This window comes from Glandiceps talaboti, chromosome 12 (genome assembly GCF_964340395.1).
Source record: "Glandiceps talaboti chromosome 12, keGlaTala1.1, whole genome shotgun sequence".
In the NCBI taxonomy this organism is placed as follows: domain Eukaryota; kingdom Metazoa; phylum Hemichordata; class Enteropneusta; family Spengelidae; genus Glandiceps; species Glandiceps talaboti.
Window position 1 is genome coordinate 2,290,372 of NC_135560.1, and position 18,561 is coordinate 2,308,932.

The following is an 18,561-nucleotide window of genomic DNA, read 5'->3' on the forward strand; positions in this document are numbered from 1 at the left end:
AGATGAAGGTGTATTCACAACATGATGATCCCATTAGCGATATGCAAATTAGGTCTAAAAATCTCTCTCAATTTTGGTCAAAAACTTGATGGGAATGTTTCTGGAGGTATTATTCTGCAGTTATTTTTCAAAATGTTTTGACTCAACAAAATGACATACATATGTCCATCACCTTTGTGCCAAGTTTGAATGAAATTGGATATTGCATGTCAGAGAAATGGTGTATTATGGATGCACACAATATGCATGGAGACAGACGTATGAACAGATGGACGGAGCCTATTGTAATAGTTCACCCTTTGGTGAGCTTATAAACTAAGTCTACATACTAATCAATTATGTCATAATGACTTGTTTTTCAGCAAACAAAATCTGTATTGATTTGATGTTGAAAACTAAAATTTGTAGTAGTGGACGGAAAAGACAGTGTTAGACATCAGGAAGCCTCTCAATTAGACCAAGTAAAATACCTTCAACAAATTTGAAAATAAAAGATGCATGATTGCTCTTTTGGTTGGCTGAAAAAAAACCTTGAACTTTTACTGCGTTGGTACTAAAACAGCAATGCCATGTAGAAAATTTGTACATATCTGTTACCATAACAACAACAGTAGAAAACATGACTGTAAGAGTTCACTGTAAAATTTCAGCATGGTTTGTGTCAAAGTTCAGTGGACAAGTCAGCATGGTTTGTGTCAAAGTTCAGTGGACAAGTCAGCATGGTTTGTGTCAAAGTTCAGTGGACATGTCAGCATGGTTTGTGTCAAAGTTCAGTGGACAAGTCAGCATGGTTTGTGTCAAAGTTCAGTGGACAAGTCAGCATGGTTTGTGTCAAAGTTCAGTGGACAAGTCAGCATGGTTTGTGTCAAAGTTCAGTGGACAAGTCAGCATGGTTTGTCTCAAAGTTCAGTGGACAAGTCAGCATGGTTTGTGTCAAAGTTCAGTGGACAAGTCAGCATGGTTTGTGTCAAAGTTCAGTGGACAAGTCAGCATGGTTTGTGTCAAAGTTCAGTGGACAAGTCAGCATGGTTTGTGTCAAAGTTCAGTGGACAAGTCAGCATGGTTTGTGTCAAAGTTCAGTGGACAAGTCAGCATGGTTTGTGTCAAAGTTCAGTGGACAATTCATGATTATACCCTGGTGAAGCTCCTATCATACGTATTTCATCAGAGCACACATCATCATCATCACCACCATCTAACTGATATTCCATAGGTGTAGCACCTCCTTGTAATGTGGCTGGACATCTACAACATGACAAAAAACAACACAATGATACTAAGTCAATTCTAACAAGCTGAAAAGAAGTACCAGCACTATATTAGAACACACAGAATATATACATAGCTAGCCCTGTTTACTGTGCTGTTGGGATATATTGTTAACTGGTCACACCTCCTAGCCCTATAGCATGTTTACAGCACTGTCGAGATACATCGTTAGCTGATCATACCTCCTAGCCCTATAGCCTGTTTACTGTGCTGTCGAGATACATCGTTAGCTGGTCATACCTCCTAGCCCTATAGCCTGTTTACTGTGCTTTTGAGGTACATCGTTAGCTAGTCATACCTCCTAGCCCTATAGCCTGTTTACTGTGCTGTCGAGATACATCGTTAGCTGGTCATACCTCCTAGCCCTATAGCCTGTTTACTGTGCTGTCGAGGTACATCGTTAGCTGGTCATACCTCCTAGCCCTATAGCCTGTTTACTGTGCTGTTGAGATACATCGTTAGCTGGTCATACCTCCTAGCCCTATAGCCAGTTTACTGTGCTGTTGAGGTACATCGTTAGCTGGTCATACCTCCTAGCCCTATAGCCTGTTTACTGTGCTGTCGAGGTACATCGTTAGCTGGTCATACCTCCTAGCCCTATAGCCAGTTTACTGCACTGTTGAGATACATCGTTAGCTGGTCATACCTCCTAGCCCTATAGCCAGTTTACTGTGCTGTCAAGGTACATCGTTAGCTGGTCATACCTCCTAGCCCTATAGCCAGTTTACTGCACTGTTGAGATACATCGTTAGCTGGTCATACCTCCTAGCCCTATAGCCTGTTTACTGTGCTGTTGAGGTACATCGTTAGCTTGTCATACCTCCTAGCCCTAAAGCCTGTTTGATGTGCTGTCGAGATACATCATTAGCTAATAGCCCTTGCATTCTTTGCTTGCAATGCTTAATCAAAACAAATGATAATGAATTGAAAATTTTTGCCCAATAGCCTGGTCAATGATGGCATGCAGTCCCTTTAACCATGGCAACTTGTCAGACTATCATTATTCAAATTAATCAGTACGTAAATATACCCACGTTACACTATGTGATTTTACATTTTTATGTATCTTTAACTCTACAGGTGCTGGATAACCATGATAACAACTCTTTGGGGATGTGGCTACACAAATCATTTTAAATTTTTCTCAACAGTCAAGTATAAGGGCTCAGAGGAGGTATGACCATGCAGTTATCATGATGTACCTCAAGTCTCAACAGTACTCGTGCAGTAAACAGGAGAATAGGGCTACGGGGTATGACCAGCTACATTGATGTATGCATCACAAAAATTGATCAACCGGTCAATCATTCAACCAAATAATACATCAATCAATCAATCAATCAATCAATCAATCAATTACATGCTTGCTGGCCCCTGTGCCACAACTTTAAAATTCACCTAATGGGTCTCCCACAGAGGCCAGTGAGCATGTAATTGATTGATCAATTTATTTATTGATTTATTATTTGGTTGAATGATTGATCGATTGAATGATCAATTTTTGTGGTGCAATATAACTTATTTTGTATGTGATATTGATCAATTTACTCATTGATTTTTTTTGGTGATGTAAAACTTTTTTCTCCTTTCCCTGGCTACTTTTCTCTCTTTCAGCTGTATATAATTCTTTCTTTATTGACTAAATAAAGACACGTTGTCCAGAATCTCTTATCTAAATTAAAAAGTCCTAATCTCATAATTAGCATGGATCAGTTACTGCCAAAATTTAGTCAATCATGCACACAGACTATTTCTGCTAGTGTGAAGGCCCTATTATAAGCCATGTTCTCTCTAGTGCAACAACGTTGTCGAAATGCAACGTTGGTTGATCGGTAAACACCGACGGATTAACTCTTAATCCGTACTGGCGTCCACACGCAGTCATTTAGATCGTTGTTTTGGGAGAATCGCCGGCGTAACGCGCCCTCTACGGATCAATATATGTATATGTTACAATGCATGGTAAACAAGAATGGCGGATGTGTAGCATATAACAGCAGCGTGCCTCTTGTTGCTTCACCTTCATATGCGATCAAGACGTGTCCAACGCTTTAGTCGTCGACTTCTGGATCAAGAGTTGCTTCCTGTGGTCACTAATGGGTATACAAGGAATTTTGAACGGCGCCGTAGGCGATCGACCATGCGTTTCATGTTCATGCTGTTTGGCTTTCTGAACAATGCTTTAACGCCAGTGAATAGAGCGTATATGATAATGATAGGAGTCGCACGTTGTTCTGCCATCCCATCTGTATCAGTCGTTGGCCTTGTGAACACTGATCAGAAGTAAAGGTCAGAGGTGGTTATGTAGACGAATGTCGTCGCGAGAGGGCGTTTACGCCGTCGTCAAAGCGTTCACACGCTACGTTTGGAGGAATTTGCGTCGGCACACCGTTGCAGGTCCAGCTGTTTACGCCGGCGTTAATCTCCGCCGTTGTAGCAACGTTGTCAACTGTTCTGACACGTTTTTTCCGACGGTGTTGACATAAATTGATATAAACAACGTTGTCGACACCGTCGAAAAGGCTCTAGTGAGAACGACCCTATAGAGCTCTCTTTTATTAATGCATAAATGAGTGTGATAATCTCCCAGAAGATACAGATCACTTGCCAATTATAAGATTAGGGGTGTTTTAATTTAGATAAGAGGAGAAGAATGGACGTGTCTTTATTTAGTCAATAAAGAGAGAATTGTATACAGCTGAAAGAGAGAAAAGTAGCCAAGGAAAGAAGGAAAAAAGTTTTATATCACCACAAAACGCAATGAATAAATTGATCACACAAAAGTTATATTGCACCACAAAAAATAATCATTCAATCGGCCAAACATTCAACCAAATAATAAATCAATTAATAAATCAATCGATCGATCAATCAATCAATTACATGTTTGCTGGCCCCTGTGGTTCTTCTAGAGGACACCCACAACTTTAAAACTCACCTTATAAGGGTGCTTCTAGAGTAAAACTTACCTAGGATTACTTGTAAAGCTTTCTGATTCTTGAAACATGGCTGGTAACTGTGATTCCCTGTCTACTGTCTCTTCATGTGTTGTTAAATATTCCAAAACAAGCTGTCCTCGTCCCAACTCTTCAGCTGACAGTCTGTTTACTTGTCTATCATACATATCATGTAAAACATTGACATTGGAATTATTCTGGTTGGCAGTAGAATACATTCCAATACGACTTTCCTTATTGGTCAGTCTTGACACCTCATTGCCTGAATGATTGTACTTTGGTTGAAACATTGTAGCATTTAATGGATTTGTTGTAATACTGCTTACTATGACAGGAGGACATCTGTTATGATCTGTTGGATTGTCTGATTGTCTTCTGATGACCTCTGGGTCAGGCCCTGAATGTCTGACCCCTGAATTTTGTTGGTGGGTGTGTGTTCTAAACGGAAAGATTTCTTCAGTGTTGTCACTAGTATTGGTATTGCCATTAGTACTGGAAGAATCATTGATTGGTTGGAAATTACTTCTCTGTCTTCTTGGGTCTACTGTTATTGGCAGAAGTATGAAGTTTCTATGGCAAAATGAATGAAGTAGTACTAAATATTAACAGGCATTTGATCAAGTCTTAGAACTGTACAGATGGCTGTGTAGTTTGAAAGAGATTACTCTTAGTTTGAATTATGAGATGACAAGCCTTTAGTAGGAAGCAATGCAAGCAATGACACAATTTGTACAGCTGTACAATGCAAGCAATTTGTACAGCTTAAAGCAAGCCATGCACTGCTGTTAAACCAAAACACACAATTCCTTACAACATAAACACCGATCACTGTGCCATTTTCTTCGAATCGGTGTCTTTGCCAAGGCAGAAAGCCAAGTCAACATAGAAAGGCAGGTAAAACCAAGTATATGGTTTCTCATAGGAATCTCACATCCATGAGATATTGGCAATTCAGGTAGATTTTACCTACTTATTACAGCCCTTAACAAAAACACTGTTCTTTTCAAGCATTATACCACATCACATCACAAATGTTGTTTTTATCTTATTGTCTATTTTCACTGGTTAATAGTAGTACTTGTACTGGTGACAAAATAAGGTGAGTAATTTGAAGATGTTACTCTAGACAGATTATTTGACAAAGTTAAAGACAAAGACAAACTACAAGTACTATTATTGTGACAAACTACTAGTACTATTACTGTGACAAACTACTAGTACTATTATTGTGACAAACTACAAGTACTATTACTGTGACAAACTACAAGTACTATTATTGTGACAAACTACTAGTATTATTACTGTGACAAACTACTAGTACTATTACTGTGACAAACTACAAGTACTGTTATTGTGACAAACTACTAGTACTATTACTGTGACAAACTACTAGTACTATTATTGTGACAAACTACTAGTACTATTATTGTGACAAACTACAAGTACTATTATTGTGACAAACTACAAGTACTGTTATTGTGACAAACTACTAGTACTATTACTGTGACAAACTACTAGTACTATTACTGTGACAAACTACTAGTACGTATTACTGTGACAAACTACTAGTACTATTACTGTGACAAACTACTAGTACGTATTATTGTGACAAACTACTAGTACTATTACTGTGACAAACTACAAGTACTATTACTGTGACAAACTACTAGTACTATTATTGTGACAAACTACTAGTACTATTATTGTGACAAACTACTAGTACTATTACTGTGACAAACTACTAGTACTATTACTGTGACAAACTACAAGTACTATTATTGTGACAAACTACAAGTACTATTATTGTGACAAACTACAAGTACTATTATTGTGACAAACTACTAGTACTATTACTGTGACAAACTACTAGTACTATTACTGTGACAAACTACAAGTACTATTATTGTGACAAACTACTAGTACTATTATTGTGACAAACTACAAGTACTATTATTGTGACAAACTACTAGTACTATTATTGTGACAAACTACAAGTACTATTACTGTGACAAACTACTAGTACTATTATTGTGACAAACTACTAGTACTATTATTGTGACAAACTACAAGTACTATTACTGTGACAAACTACTAGTACTATTACTGTGACAAACTACAAGTACTGTTATTGTGACAAACTACTAGTACTATTACTGTGACAAACTACAAGTACTATTATTGTGACAAACTACTAGTACTATTACTGTGACAAACTACAAGTACTATTACTGTGACAAACTACAAGTACTATTACTGTGACAAACTACAAGTTCTATTACTGTGACAAACTACAAGTACTATTACTGTGACAAACTACTAGTACTATTACTGTGACAAACTACAAGTACTATTACTGTGACAAACTACTAGTACTATTACTGTGACAAACTACTAGTACTATTACTGTGACAAACTACTAGTACTATTACTGTGACAAACTACAAGTACTATTATTGTGACAAACTACTAGTACTATTACTGTGACAAACTACTAGTACTATTACTGTGACAAACTACTAGTACTATTACTGTGACAAACTACAAGTTCTATTACTGTGACAAACTACTAGTACTATTACTGTGACATGTTGACATTAATATATCAATGGACATTGGTAGATTACACTTTAGCGAGACAATGATCAGTCTATGGAAAGACCCATGTAATGTTTTATTTGTGTAGACTTTCAGACTGAATGGACATATTCAGAGACTCCCATTGTTTGTTACGTTTTCAATACCTCGACAACAAGATGATTATATATAGCCACAGCACCGATATTGGCCATAACTAGACAGTCCCCCTCTGTATCAGATTTACTGACTGTAACAGTACAGGCCCGGGTGACCATATATACATAGCCAAAACACCACTGTTGGCCATAACTAGACAGTCCCCCTCTGTATCAGATTTAATGACTGTACCAGTACAGGCCCGGGTGACCATATATACATAGCCAAAACACCACTGTTGGCCATAACTAGACAGTCCCCCTCTGTATCAGATTTACTGACTGTAACAGTGCAGGCCCGGGTGACCATATATACATAGCCAAGACACCACTGTTGGCCATAAATATGACAGTCCCTCTATATCAGATTTAATGACTGTACCAGTAACATGAGATTCATAGACTTTTAGTGTTTATACTGTCTTGATTACTGTACAGGCTGACTATATCCACATAGCTTATTAAAGTGTACATGCAAAGGTTGACACTTTTCATTTATTTTCATTTATTTTGCCATAAAAATGAAGGATATGGGGTTTTGTGATAGTATAAAATAACTCTGACACAAGAAATTGTGTGAAAATGAGCCACTCTAGGCCCAGACACAGAGCACCTCAGGAAATATTTCTCATTTGCATATAGATGTGCCAGATTTTGGACACTTATGATGTCCATCCAGGAAAACAATTAGCTATCTGTACATGCAAGATCAATATGGCCAAGTCAGAAGGTCAATTTCAAAATGAGTTTTCACCAGAATGCGACATTGACTATTTGTCAGATACCTCAAGCATAGAGGAATACTGTCCAGCTTCAACATATGCTGGTGTAATTCAACCACATATTCCTTTGAACCAGACACTAGCAGTAGTGATAGTTTGTCTGCTAGTGAATCAAGTCATAGACCCTAACACTTAGGTGACACTCGATAAAATGTCTCTGAAATGAACAAATGGTATATTCTAATTCCCAATTATTGAATTCTAATCAAAACAAAAATCATAGACATGTCTTACATTGTGAGGTTTTTGACCTGGGACCATGAAGTGTTGACTGTATTTGGCATGATACAGTAATTTTTCAAGTAGAAAAAGCAATGGAAACAAAATAGTAACATTATGATTAAAGTTGTGTCGTTTTACTTCGATATGATTGTGACAGTACATGTGATGTATCAAAATGAAAACAATCCACGCTCAGTACCATGGAAAGCAAACATACAATCGGACTACGCATTGGTTTCCAAAAAATTACTATCATACTGAAGATACATGTATTTTACGAAGCTAACTTTCTTTCTTTTATAACACACTATTTCAAAGTATTTCATACGTTTTCTGTTGCTTCTTTGATCATAGCCACACCCGTGGGGAACCCCGGTACCATTTACCGGCTTACCAGCCACACCCCTGGGGAACCCTGGTACCATTTACCAGCTTACCAGCCACACCCGTGGGGAACCCCGGTACCATTTACCGGCTTACCAGCCACACCCGTGGGGAACCCCGGTACCATTTACCGGCTTACCAGCCACACCCGTGGGGAACCCCGGTACCATTTACCGGCCTACCAGCCACACCCGTGGGGAACCCTGGTACCATTTACCGGCTTACCAGCCACACCCGTGGGGAACCACGATACCATTTACCGGCTTACCAGCCACACCCGTGGGGAACACCGGTACCATTACCAGCTTACCTAGCCACACTCGTGGGGAACCCCGGTACCATTTACCGGCTTACCAGCCTTTAAAAAAAAACACTGACACTACACATTTCACTCCATGGCGTTACTGTCCAGTTTTCATGCATGATTTCAACTGCCTTCACCCATTACTTACACAGATTTATATCTTTCGGAAATGTGTGTAGGGTGATCATTTCAGTGCAGGTGCTGCTACACCCACCGACAAAACACTGAGGAACAAGCCATTGAGAATGACATAGTCCCCGCTATGATTGGGTTTTAAGGAATTAGCACTACTCTGATCACGCAACAACACTTGTGAACCTAAATCAAACAGACTTAGATATGTTGTGTCTGCTTGTCGGACATGGAACATGCCTACAACAATAAAGGATTGGTCGGGTATGGGGGATCATATCAATATGAAAATGGATATGCAAATGTATGTCATAGAACACTGTCCTAATACCAACTCTGAATGAGATCTGTTCAAGCATGTCTGAGTTATGGCTTTGGACATGGAAAATTCACAAACAAAATGGCTGCCAGGCAGCCATATTGGATCGTATCATGACGAAAATGGATATGCACATGTATGTCATAGAACACTGTCCTAATACCAACTTCGAATGAGATCTGTTCAAGCATGTCTGAGTTATGGCTTTGGACATGGAAAATTTGCAAACAAAATGGCTGCCAGGCAGCCATATTGGATCGTATCACAATGAAAATGGATATGCACATGTATGTCATAGAACACTGTCCTAATACCAACTTTGAATGAGATCTGTTCAAGCATGTCTGAGTTATGGCTTTGGACATGGAAAATTTGCAAACAAAATGGCTGCCAGGCAGCCATATTGGATCGTATCACAATGAAAATGGATATGCACATGTATGTCATAGAACACTGTCCTAATACCAACTTTGAATGAGATCTGTTCAAGCATGTCTAAGTTATGGCTTTGGACATGAAAATTCACAAACAAAATGGCTGCCAGGCGGCCATATTGGATCGTATCATGACAACAATGAATATGCACATATATGCCATAGAACACTGTCCTAATACCAACTCTGAATGAGATTTGTTCAAGCATGTCTGAGTTATGGCTTTAGACAGGGAAAATTCACAAACAAAATGGCTGCTAGGCGGCCATATTGGATCGTATCATAAAACAAATTGACGTGCATATGTATGCCATAGCATGTTGCCCCTGTACCAAGTTTGAAAAAAATCGGTACAGGCATCTCCAAGAAACGGCTGCGGACGGACGGACGGACGGATGGACGGACGCACGGACGCACGGACGGACAGACGGAACCCAATCCATAAGTCCCCGTTCCGGACTTCGTCCGCGGGGACTATCTAATGTTGACGGAAGACTAAACTGGTACACAACAATATGTACAGTTACAGATTGCATAATATAAGTATATGGTGAGCGTAATTAGTAATTAATATTCATAAGTAAACATTACACAAAGGCTTACAAGGCTTTTGTAACATGTGGGACCTCATCAACACCTTTCATGAACTCGCTGAGGTGCCGAAGTTAGTCGAAGAACTGGGCAAGTATTTTTGCGACTTTATTAGCCAATGCACATAATATTTAGAGGTATGAATGCCATTTCATTTATTTTTATGGCAAAATAACCATAATAATGAAAAAACTGATCAATGTTTGTATGTAGACTTTAAGACAACACTGTTGGCCATACCAACCTTCTATAGTGATGGTGCCATACTGACTCTTTTAGTTTTTTGTCTTTGTCTTTATAGTTAATTAAAACCAAATCTTTTTGTCTTTGTCTTAGTTAATTAAAACCAAATCTTTTTGGTTTTGTCTTAGTTAATTAAAACCAAATCTTTTTGGTTTTGTCTTAATACTGACTTTCAACAAACGAAAACTCAAAGATAATAAAACCAGTGAAAATAGATATTCTTATTATAGCATATTTACACATCACAATTATGGATTTTAGGGAATATTTTTCAAAACACACACATTTTATCTTTTAATTTTATCTTTAGGTGTTATCAAACCTGCACAACTTCAACATATTACTGGCTGCCAAATTTTCAAGCAGACTTTAATGCTGTAATTACATTTATTTATTTTTAGCTTTGAATGAGTTTTGACAATTTTCTGCTCAACCCACTCTCTGCTAGACGGATCCTTTGACAGGGCAATGCTAACTAACTACAGTGGACCCATGCTAACTAACTACAGTGGACCCATGCTAACTAACTACAGTGGACTCATGCTAACTAACTACAGTGGACCCATGCTAACTAACTACAGTGGACCCATGAACTGTAGCTAGTATTGAAAAGTCTCATATATAATTCTTTGGACCTCATTTTTGACGTTCTCCTTCTTTCATTGCATGCATGAACACGATTTACTGCTGTGTTAATTTAACTGCAAGTGTTTAACATATTTTTATACTGTTATTAAAGTATGCCAATGTTATACAAACTGAAAGAAGGGCAACTAACTAGCAACACCAATGAATTCTAGGTGTGTGACAGTTTGACAGCCAACTTTAATCAAAAATAATTCAATGTGAATTTGAATATTTGTTTTGATTTAATGTATTTGGCAGTGTTGTGACTGACAGGTCAACCTTATCATCATTAGCAGCTAAGCTGTAGGTAACATTACCTCTACTGTTATCAGCTAGCACAGATTTGATAAATCAAAATGAAATAGCACTGAAATAAACAAATGGGTCATTTTCATTTCTAATTCCATTGTAATCTAAATGTACTATATACATTAAACTTCAGTGATCAAGTGGACAGGATGTAGCTGACAGGGCTTGGGCAAAGAACATGGCATGTAATGTTAGAATGGGACAGTTTACTATTTATCCAATGAGGCAAATTATCCAAGCTCTGTTGACTTCTTATTGTAAATCAATTATCAGCCAAACTGATAGAAATGTTTGTAAGAGACTTCACAATACCAATGGTACTTGTATCAAATGTGGTAATTCTCAACTTTCCTTCATATTACTTGTATCAAATGTGGTAATTCTCAACTCTCCTTCATATTACTTGTTTGGTCATTTTTAACTATCGGTACGACAAACAAAACTTTTTATTTGTTTTTAGCAAACTGTACATACCATAATACATTTTTGACTTGTGCCATCATCTTATGATGGCAGATCAAAGACCAGTACATGAACTTTTTTCAAGAAATAAACAATGATGCACTGATATGATATATATAATATATGTAATCAAATGATATGTAACGCCACAACACTCACAGAGAGAGAGAGGAGGAAACACCAAATGCTATAATATGGTCTTACTTTGGAGATGATTGTGAATCTTGACCGTCATTACTGATACCAGAATCTTCCCTGGAATGATGGAATCCATTAAAACGTTGATGGGATGGGACACTTGGTTGGTATGTCAGTGTGTTACTGGGTTCAACAGCTTGGTACACAGCAGTGACATACAATGGTTTAGCATTGGACTACAGGGGGAACAAAATGAACACCAAGTAGAAAAATAGACCATCAAGTGTTACTATGACAACCACTAAGTGACATTAATTGGTTATGTGATGGATGATTATTATTGCATGGATGCATGGGAGGTTACTAAGCTGAGAAGCAAATAATGTTATTAGTATGAAATAAGTCTAGATTGATTCCAAGTGAAATACCAGTCAAGTCTGTTATAACACACTTCATATTCATGAATGTCTTCTTCAGTCTCATTCTTGACATAGATTGCTATATTGTCAAAGTATTAATCAACAGTTACAAGTATTATTACATTATTACCAGTCATTGCACTGGTGTGCATGCATGCAAGTTGCATTTGCACTGCAGTGCAATACCAAAAAATTATTGCATACCCCGGTACCTGTATGCAAATAATATGCAAAAGAGTCAGCATTTGTTCCTTGTACAATAAATTGTGTGAATGCATAGTATCATTTTCACAGAATTTTTGGGGTTTCTGATAATCATATGTAGTAATAACAGAACCTCATGTCTCTTGAGTTCCAGTGTGAGTACTCAGGAGTATGTCATTCATATTTGTGATGACTCCTAAAAGCGTATGGCTGCAAAGAACAGCATAAGCATTCATGCAAATACCCTACAGTATACAACACAATGCACTCAAACATCATGGGTTCTGTCATACTCATATATCATACTTAGTCAAAGTACTAAGTCATCCATTACATGTATATCATATTTACAGTCAAAGTACTAAGTCATTAGTTACATGTATATCATACTTACAGTCAAAGTACTAAGTCACCAGTTACATGTATATCATATTTACAGTCAAAGTACTAAGTCATCAGTTACATGCATATCATATTTAGTCAAAGTACTAAGTCATCAGTTACATGCATATCATATTTACAGTCAAAGTACTAAGTCATCAGTTACATGTATATCATATTTACAGTCAAAGTACTAAGTCATCAGTTACATGCATATCATATTTACAGTCAAAGTACTAAGTCATCAGTTACATGCATATCATATTTACAGTCAAAGTACTAAGTCATTAGTTACATGTATATCATACTTAGTCAAAGTACTATGTCATCAGTTACATGTATATCATATTTACAGTCAAAGTACTAAGTCATCAGTTACATGTATATCATACTTACAGTCAAAGTACTAAGTCATCAATTACATGTATATCATACTTAGTCAAAGTACTAAGTCATCAGGTACATGTATATCATATTTACAGTCAAAGTACTAAGTCACCAGTTACATGTATATCATATTTACAGTCAAAGTACTATGTCATCAGTTACATGTATATCATACTTACAGTCAAAGTACTAAGTCATCAGGTACATGTATATCATATTTACAGTCAAAGTACTAAGTCACCAGTTACATGTATATCATATTTACAGTCAAAGTACTAAGTCATTAGTTACATGTATATCATACTTAGTCAAAGTACTAAGTCATCAGTTACATGTATATCATACTTACAGTCGAAGTACTAAGTCATCAGGTACATGTATATCATATTTACAGTCAAAGTACTAAGTCACCAGTTACATGTATATCATACTTACAGTCAAAGTACTAAGTCATCAGGTACATGTATATCATATTTACAGTCAAAGTACTAAGTCACCAGTTACATGTATATCATATTTACAGTCAAAGTACTAAGTCATCAGTTACATGTATATTATACTTACAGTCAAAGTACTATGTCATCAGGTACATGTATATCATATTTACAGTCAAAGTACTAAGTCATCAATTACATGTATATCATACTTAGTCAAAGTACTAAGTCATCAGGTACATGTATATCATATTTACAGTCAAAGTACTAAGTCATCAATTACATGTATATCATACTTAGTCAAAGTACTAAGTCATCAGGTACATGTATATCATATTTACAGTCAAAGTACTAAGTCATCAGTTACATGTATATCATACTTAGTCAAAGTACTAAGTCATCAGTTACATGTATATCATATTTACAGTCAAAGTACTAAGTCATCAGGTACATGTATATCATACTTACAGTCAAAGTACTAAGTCATCAGGTACATGTATATCATATTTACAGTCAAAGTACTAAGTCACCAGTTACATGTATATCATATTTACAGTCAAAGTACTAAGTCATCAGGTACATGTATATCATATTTACAGTCAAAGTACTAAGTCACCAGTTACATGTATATCATATTTACAGTCAAAGTACTAAGTCATTAGTTACATGTATATCATACTTAGTCAAAGTACTAAGTCATCAGTTACATGTATATCATACTTACAGTCGAAGTACTAAGTCATCAGTTACATGCATATCATACTTAGTCAAAGTACTAAGTCATCAATTACATGTATATCATACTTACAGTCGAAGTACTAAGTCATCAGTTACATGCATATCATACTTAGTCAAAGTACTAAGTCATCAGTTACATGCATATCATACTTACAGATACTTGTAATACAGTAGCTGTACCCTCCATGTCGTTGCTTTTAGTTTTCGTGCCAAAGAACATGCCCCTATTTTCTTTTTCAAAGCTTGACCTTCTTTTATCACTTCTTGATCGATGTTTTGATTTAGGTGTGCTTTCTCTACTGCCTGGGGCTGATTGGCTTTCATTACCACAACAGTCTTCCCCATTGGATCGTCTTCTGTTTGATCTCCGTGATGAGTCTGACCCGGAACGTCTATGATGATGATGATGATGTCGGTCTTTATGATCTGAATAGTTACTAAGTTCACTGTTGAGTTGAATGTAAAATATAGAAATGGAATACATTTGTACATGTGTGTTTAAATTCATTAATGTATCACCTTGTGAATAGCCGTGTGTCTATACATGTGACTGTGTGGATTTCATCACAGTTGTGTATGAATGTGTCTGTACAGTCTGTCTACAAACATATACACACATGTATATATGTTTCATTATGTGCATGTGTGTGTAATCATTCTTACCCCTCACTATCTCGCTGTTTACTACTTGAGCGACTCCTTTCTCCACTTCGGGACCTTCTTCTTCTATGATGTTTTGGAGTGGTTTTTACCCTGACAGGCATTCCCTCAGTTCTGTATTGTAAATATCACATTATACATTATAATAATATACAACATTAAATTACTCATTGTAACATCCAATATGTTTTATTGTTGTTCAGAGCACATTGCAATCTGAAGGGCTTAGTGATTGGTCTGGAGCAAGTCACATGGATAACAATAATTCCCTATTCACTATAGCCATTTTTTACTGCTGCTGATAATTGTAAAGTGAGAACTACAATCACTACACATGTACTGGTGATCATACTATTGGCATTTACACTGCAGTGTAATACCTACAGGCCTTCATAGAAGACATGCCCCGCATGGTTTAGGATCAAAAGTATCTGTACTTGTATATGGTATAAAGTGTTGGTACTTATTCTATTACTGTATATGGTATAAAGTGTTGGTATTTATTCTATTACTGTATATGGTATAAAGTGTTGGTATTTATTCTATTACTGTATATGGTATAAATTGTTGGTACTTACTCTAGTACTGTATATGGTATAAAGTGTTGGTACTTACTCTAATACTGTATATGGTATAAAGTGTTGGTACTTATTCTATTACTGTATATGGTATAAAGTGTTGGTACTTATTCTATTACTGTATATGGTATAAAGTGTTGGTACTTACTCTAGTACTGTATATGGTATAAAGTGTTGGTACTTATTCTATTACTGTATATGGTATAAAGTGTTGGTACTTATTCTATTACTGTATATGGTATAAAGTGTTGGTACTTACTCTAGTACTGTATATGGTATAAAGTGTTGGTACTTATTATATTACTGTATATGGTATAAAGTGTTGGTACTTATTCTAGTACTGTATATGGTATAAAGTGTTGGTACTTACTCTAGTACTGTATATGGTATAAAGTATTGGTACTTATTATATTACTGTATATGGTATAAAGTGTTGGTACTTACTCTAGTACTGTATATGGTATAAAGTATTGGTACTTACTCTAATACTGTATATGGTATAAAGTGTTGGTACTTATTCTAGTACTGTATATGGTATAAAGTGTTGGTACTTACTCTAGTACTGTATATGGTATAAAGTGTTGGTACTTATTATATTACTGTATATGGTATAAAGTGTTAGTACTTATTCTAATACTGTATATGGTATAAAGTGTTGGTACTTATTCTATTACTGTATGTGGTATAAAGTGTTGGTACTTATTCTAGTACTGTATATGGTATAAAGTGTTGGTACTTATTCTATTACTGTATATGGTATAAAGTGTTGGTACTTATTCTATTACTGTATATGGTATAAAGTATTGGTACTTATTCTATTACTGTATATGGTATAAAGTATTGGTACTTACTCATACTGTATATGGTATAAAGTGTTGGTACTTATCATATTACTGTATATGGTATAAAGTATTGGTACTTACTCTAATACTGTATATGGTATAAAGTGTTGGTACTTGCTCTAATACTGTATATGGTATAAAGTATTGGTACTTATCATATTACTGTATATGGTATAAAGTGTTGGTACTTGCTCTAATACTGTATATGGTATAAAGTGTTGGTACTTGCTCTAATACTGTATATGGTATAAAGTGTTGGTACTTATTCTATTACTGTATATGGTATAAAGTATTGGTACTTACTCATACTGTATATGGTATAAAGTGTTGGTACTTATCATATTACTGTATATGGTATAAAGTGTTGGTTACTTACTCTAATACTGTATATGGTATAAAGTATTGGTACTTACTCATACTGTATATGGTATAAAGTGTTGGTACTTGCTCTAATACTGTATATGGTATAAAGTGTTGGTACTTACTCATACTGTATATGGTATAAAGTGTTGGTACTTACTCTAGTACTGTATATGGTATAAAGTGCTGGTACTTGCTCTAATACTGTATATGGTATAAAGTGTTGGTACTTACTCTAGTACTGTATATGGTGTAATGTGTTGGTACTTATTATATTACTGTATATGGTATAAAGTGTTGGTACTTACTCTAATACTGTATATGGTATAAAGTGTTGGTACTTATTCTATTACTGTATGTGGTATAAAGTGTTGGTACTTATTCTAATACTGTATATGGTATAAAGTGTTGGTACTTATTCTAATACTGTATATGGTATAAAGTGTTGGTACTTATTCTAATACTGTATATGGTATAAAGTGTTGGTACTTATTCTAATACTGTATATGGTATAAAGTGTTGGTACTTACTCTATTACTGTATATGGTATAAAGTGTTGGTACTTACTCTAATACTGTATATGGTATAAAGTGTTGGTACTTATTCTAATACTGTATATGGTATAAAGTATTGGTACTTACTCATACTGTATATGGTATAAAGTGTTGGTACTTATTATATTACTGTATATGGTATAAAGTGTTGGTACTTGCTCTAATACTGTATATGGTATAAAGTGTTGGTACTTACTCTAGTACTGTATATGGTGTAATGTGTTGGTACTTATTCTAGTACTGTATATGGTGTAAAGTGTTGGTACTTATTCTATTACTGTATATGGTATAAAGTGTTGGTACTTACTCTAGTACTGTATATGGTGTAATGTGTTGGTACTTATTCTATTACTGTATATGGTATAAAGTGTTGGTATTTATTCTATTACTGTATATGGTATAAAGTGTTGGTACTTATTATATTACTGTATATGGTATAAATTGTTGGTACTTACTCTAGTACTGTATATGGTGTAATGTGTTGGTACTTATTCTAGTACTGTATATGGTATAAAGTGTTGGTATTTATTCTATTACTGTATATGGTATAAAGTGTTGGTACTTGCTCTAATACTGTATATGGTGTAATGTGTTGGTACTTATTCTAGTACTGTATATGGTATAAAGTGTTGGTACTTATTCTAGTACTGTATATGGTGTAAAGTGTTGGTACTTATTCTATTACTGTATATGGTATAAAGTGTTGGTACTTGCTCTAATACTGTATATGGTGTAAAGTGTTGGTACTTACTCTAGTACTGTATATGGTATAAAGTATTGGTACTTACTCTAGTACTGTATATGGTATAAAGTGTTGGTACTATTATATTACTGTATATGGTATAAAGTATTGGTTCTTACTCTATTACTGTATATGGTATAAAGTGTTGGTACTTACTCTAATACTGTATATCGTATAAAGTGTTGGTACTTACTCTAATACTGTATATGGTATATAAAGTATTGGTACTTACTCTAATACTGTATATGGTATAAAGTGTTGGTACTTATTATATTACTGTATATGGTATAAAGTGTTGGTACTTACTCTAATACTGTATATGGTATAAAGTGTTGGTACTTATTATATTACTGTATA

General features: G+C 35.6%; 1 protein-coding gene across 1 annotated transcript in view; it reads right to left on the minus strand.

The window, feature by feature from the left end:
- Window positions 1-780: 780 nt before the first annotated feature.
- Window positions 781-18,561, minus strand: part of LOC144443590 (uncharacterized) — an 80,068-nt gene continuing 62,287 nt past the window's right edge. Inside the window, exons 17-21 of the mRNA XM_078133129.1 lie at window positions 15,132-15,242; window positions 14,623-14,914; window positions 11,972-12,141; window positions 4,239-4,796; window positions 781-1,245 (exon numbers count right to left, since the gene is read on the minus strand). Of these exons, the coding sequence (XP_077989255.1) occupies window positions 1,104-1,245; window positions 4,239-4,796; window positions 11,972-12,141; window positions 14,623-14,914; window positions 15,132-15,242 (1,273 nt within the window). The 3' untranslated portion in view covers window positions 781-1,103. The remainder of the gene's footprint in view (window positions 1,246-4,238; window positions 4,797-11,971; window positions 12,142-14,622; window positions 14,915-15,131; window positions 15,243-18,561) is intronic.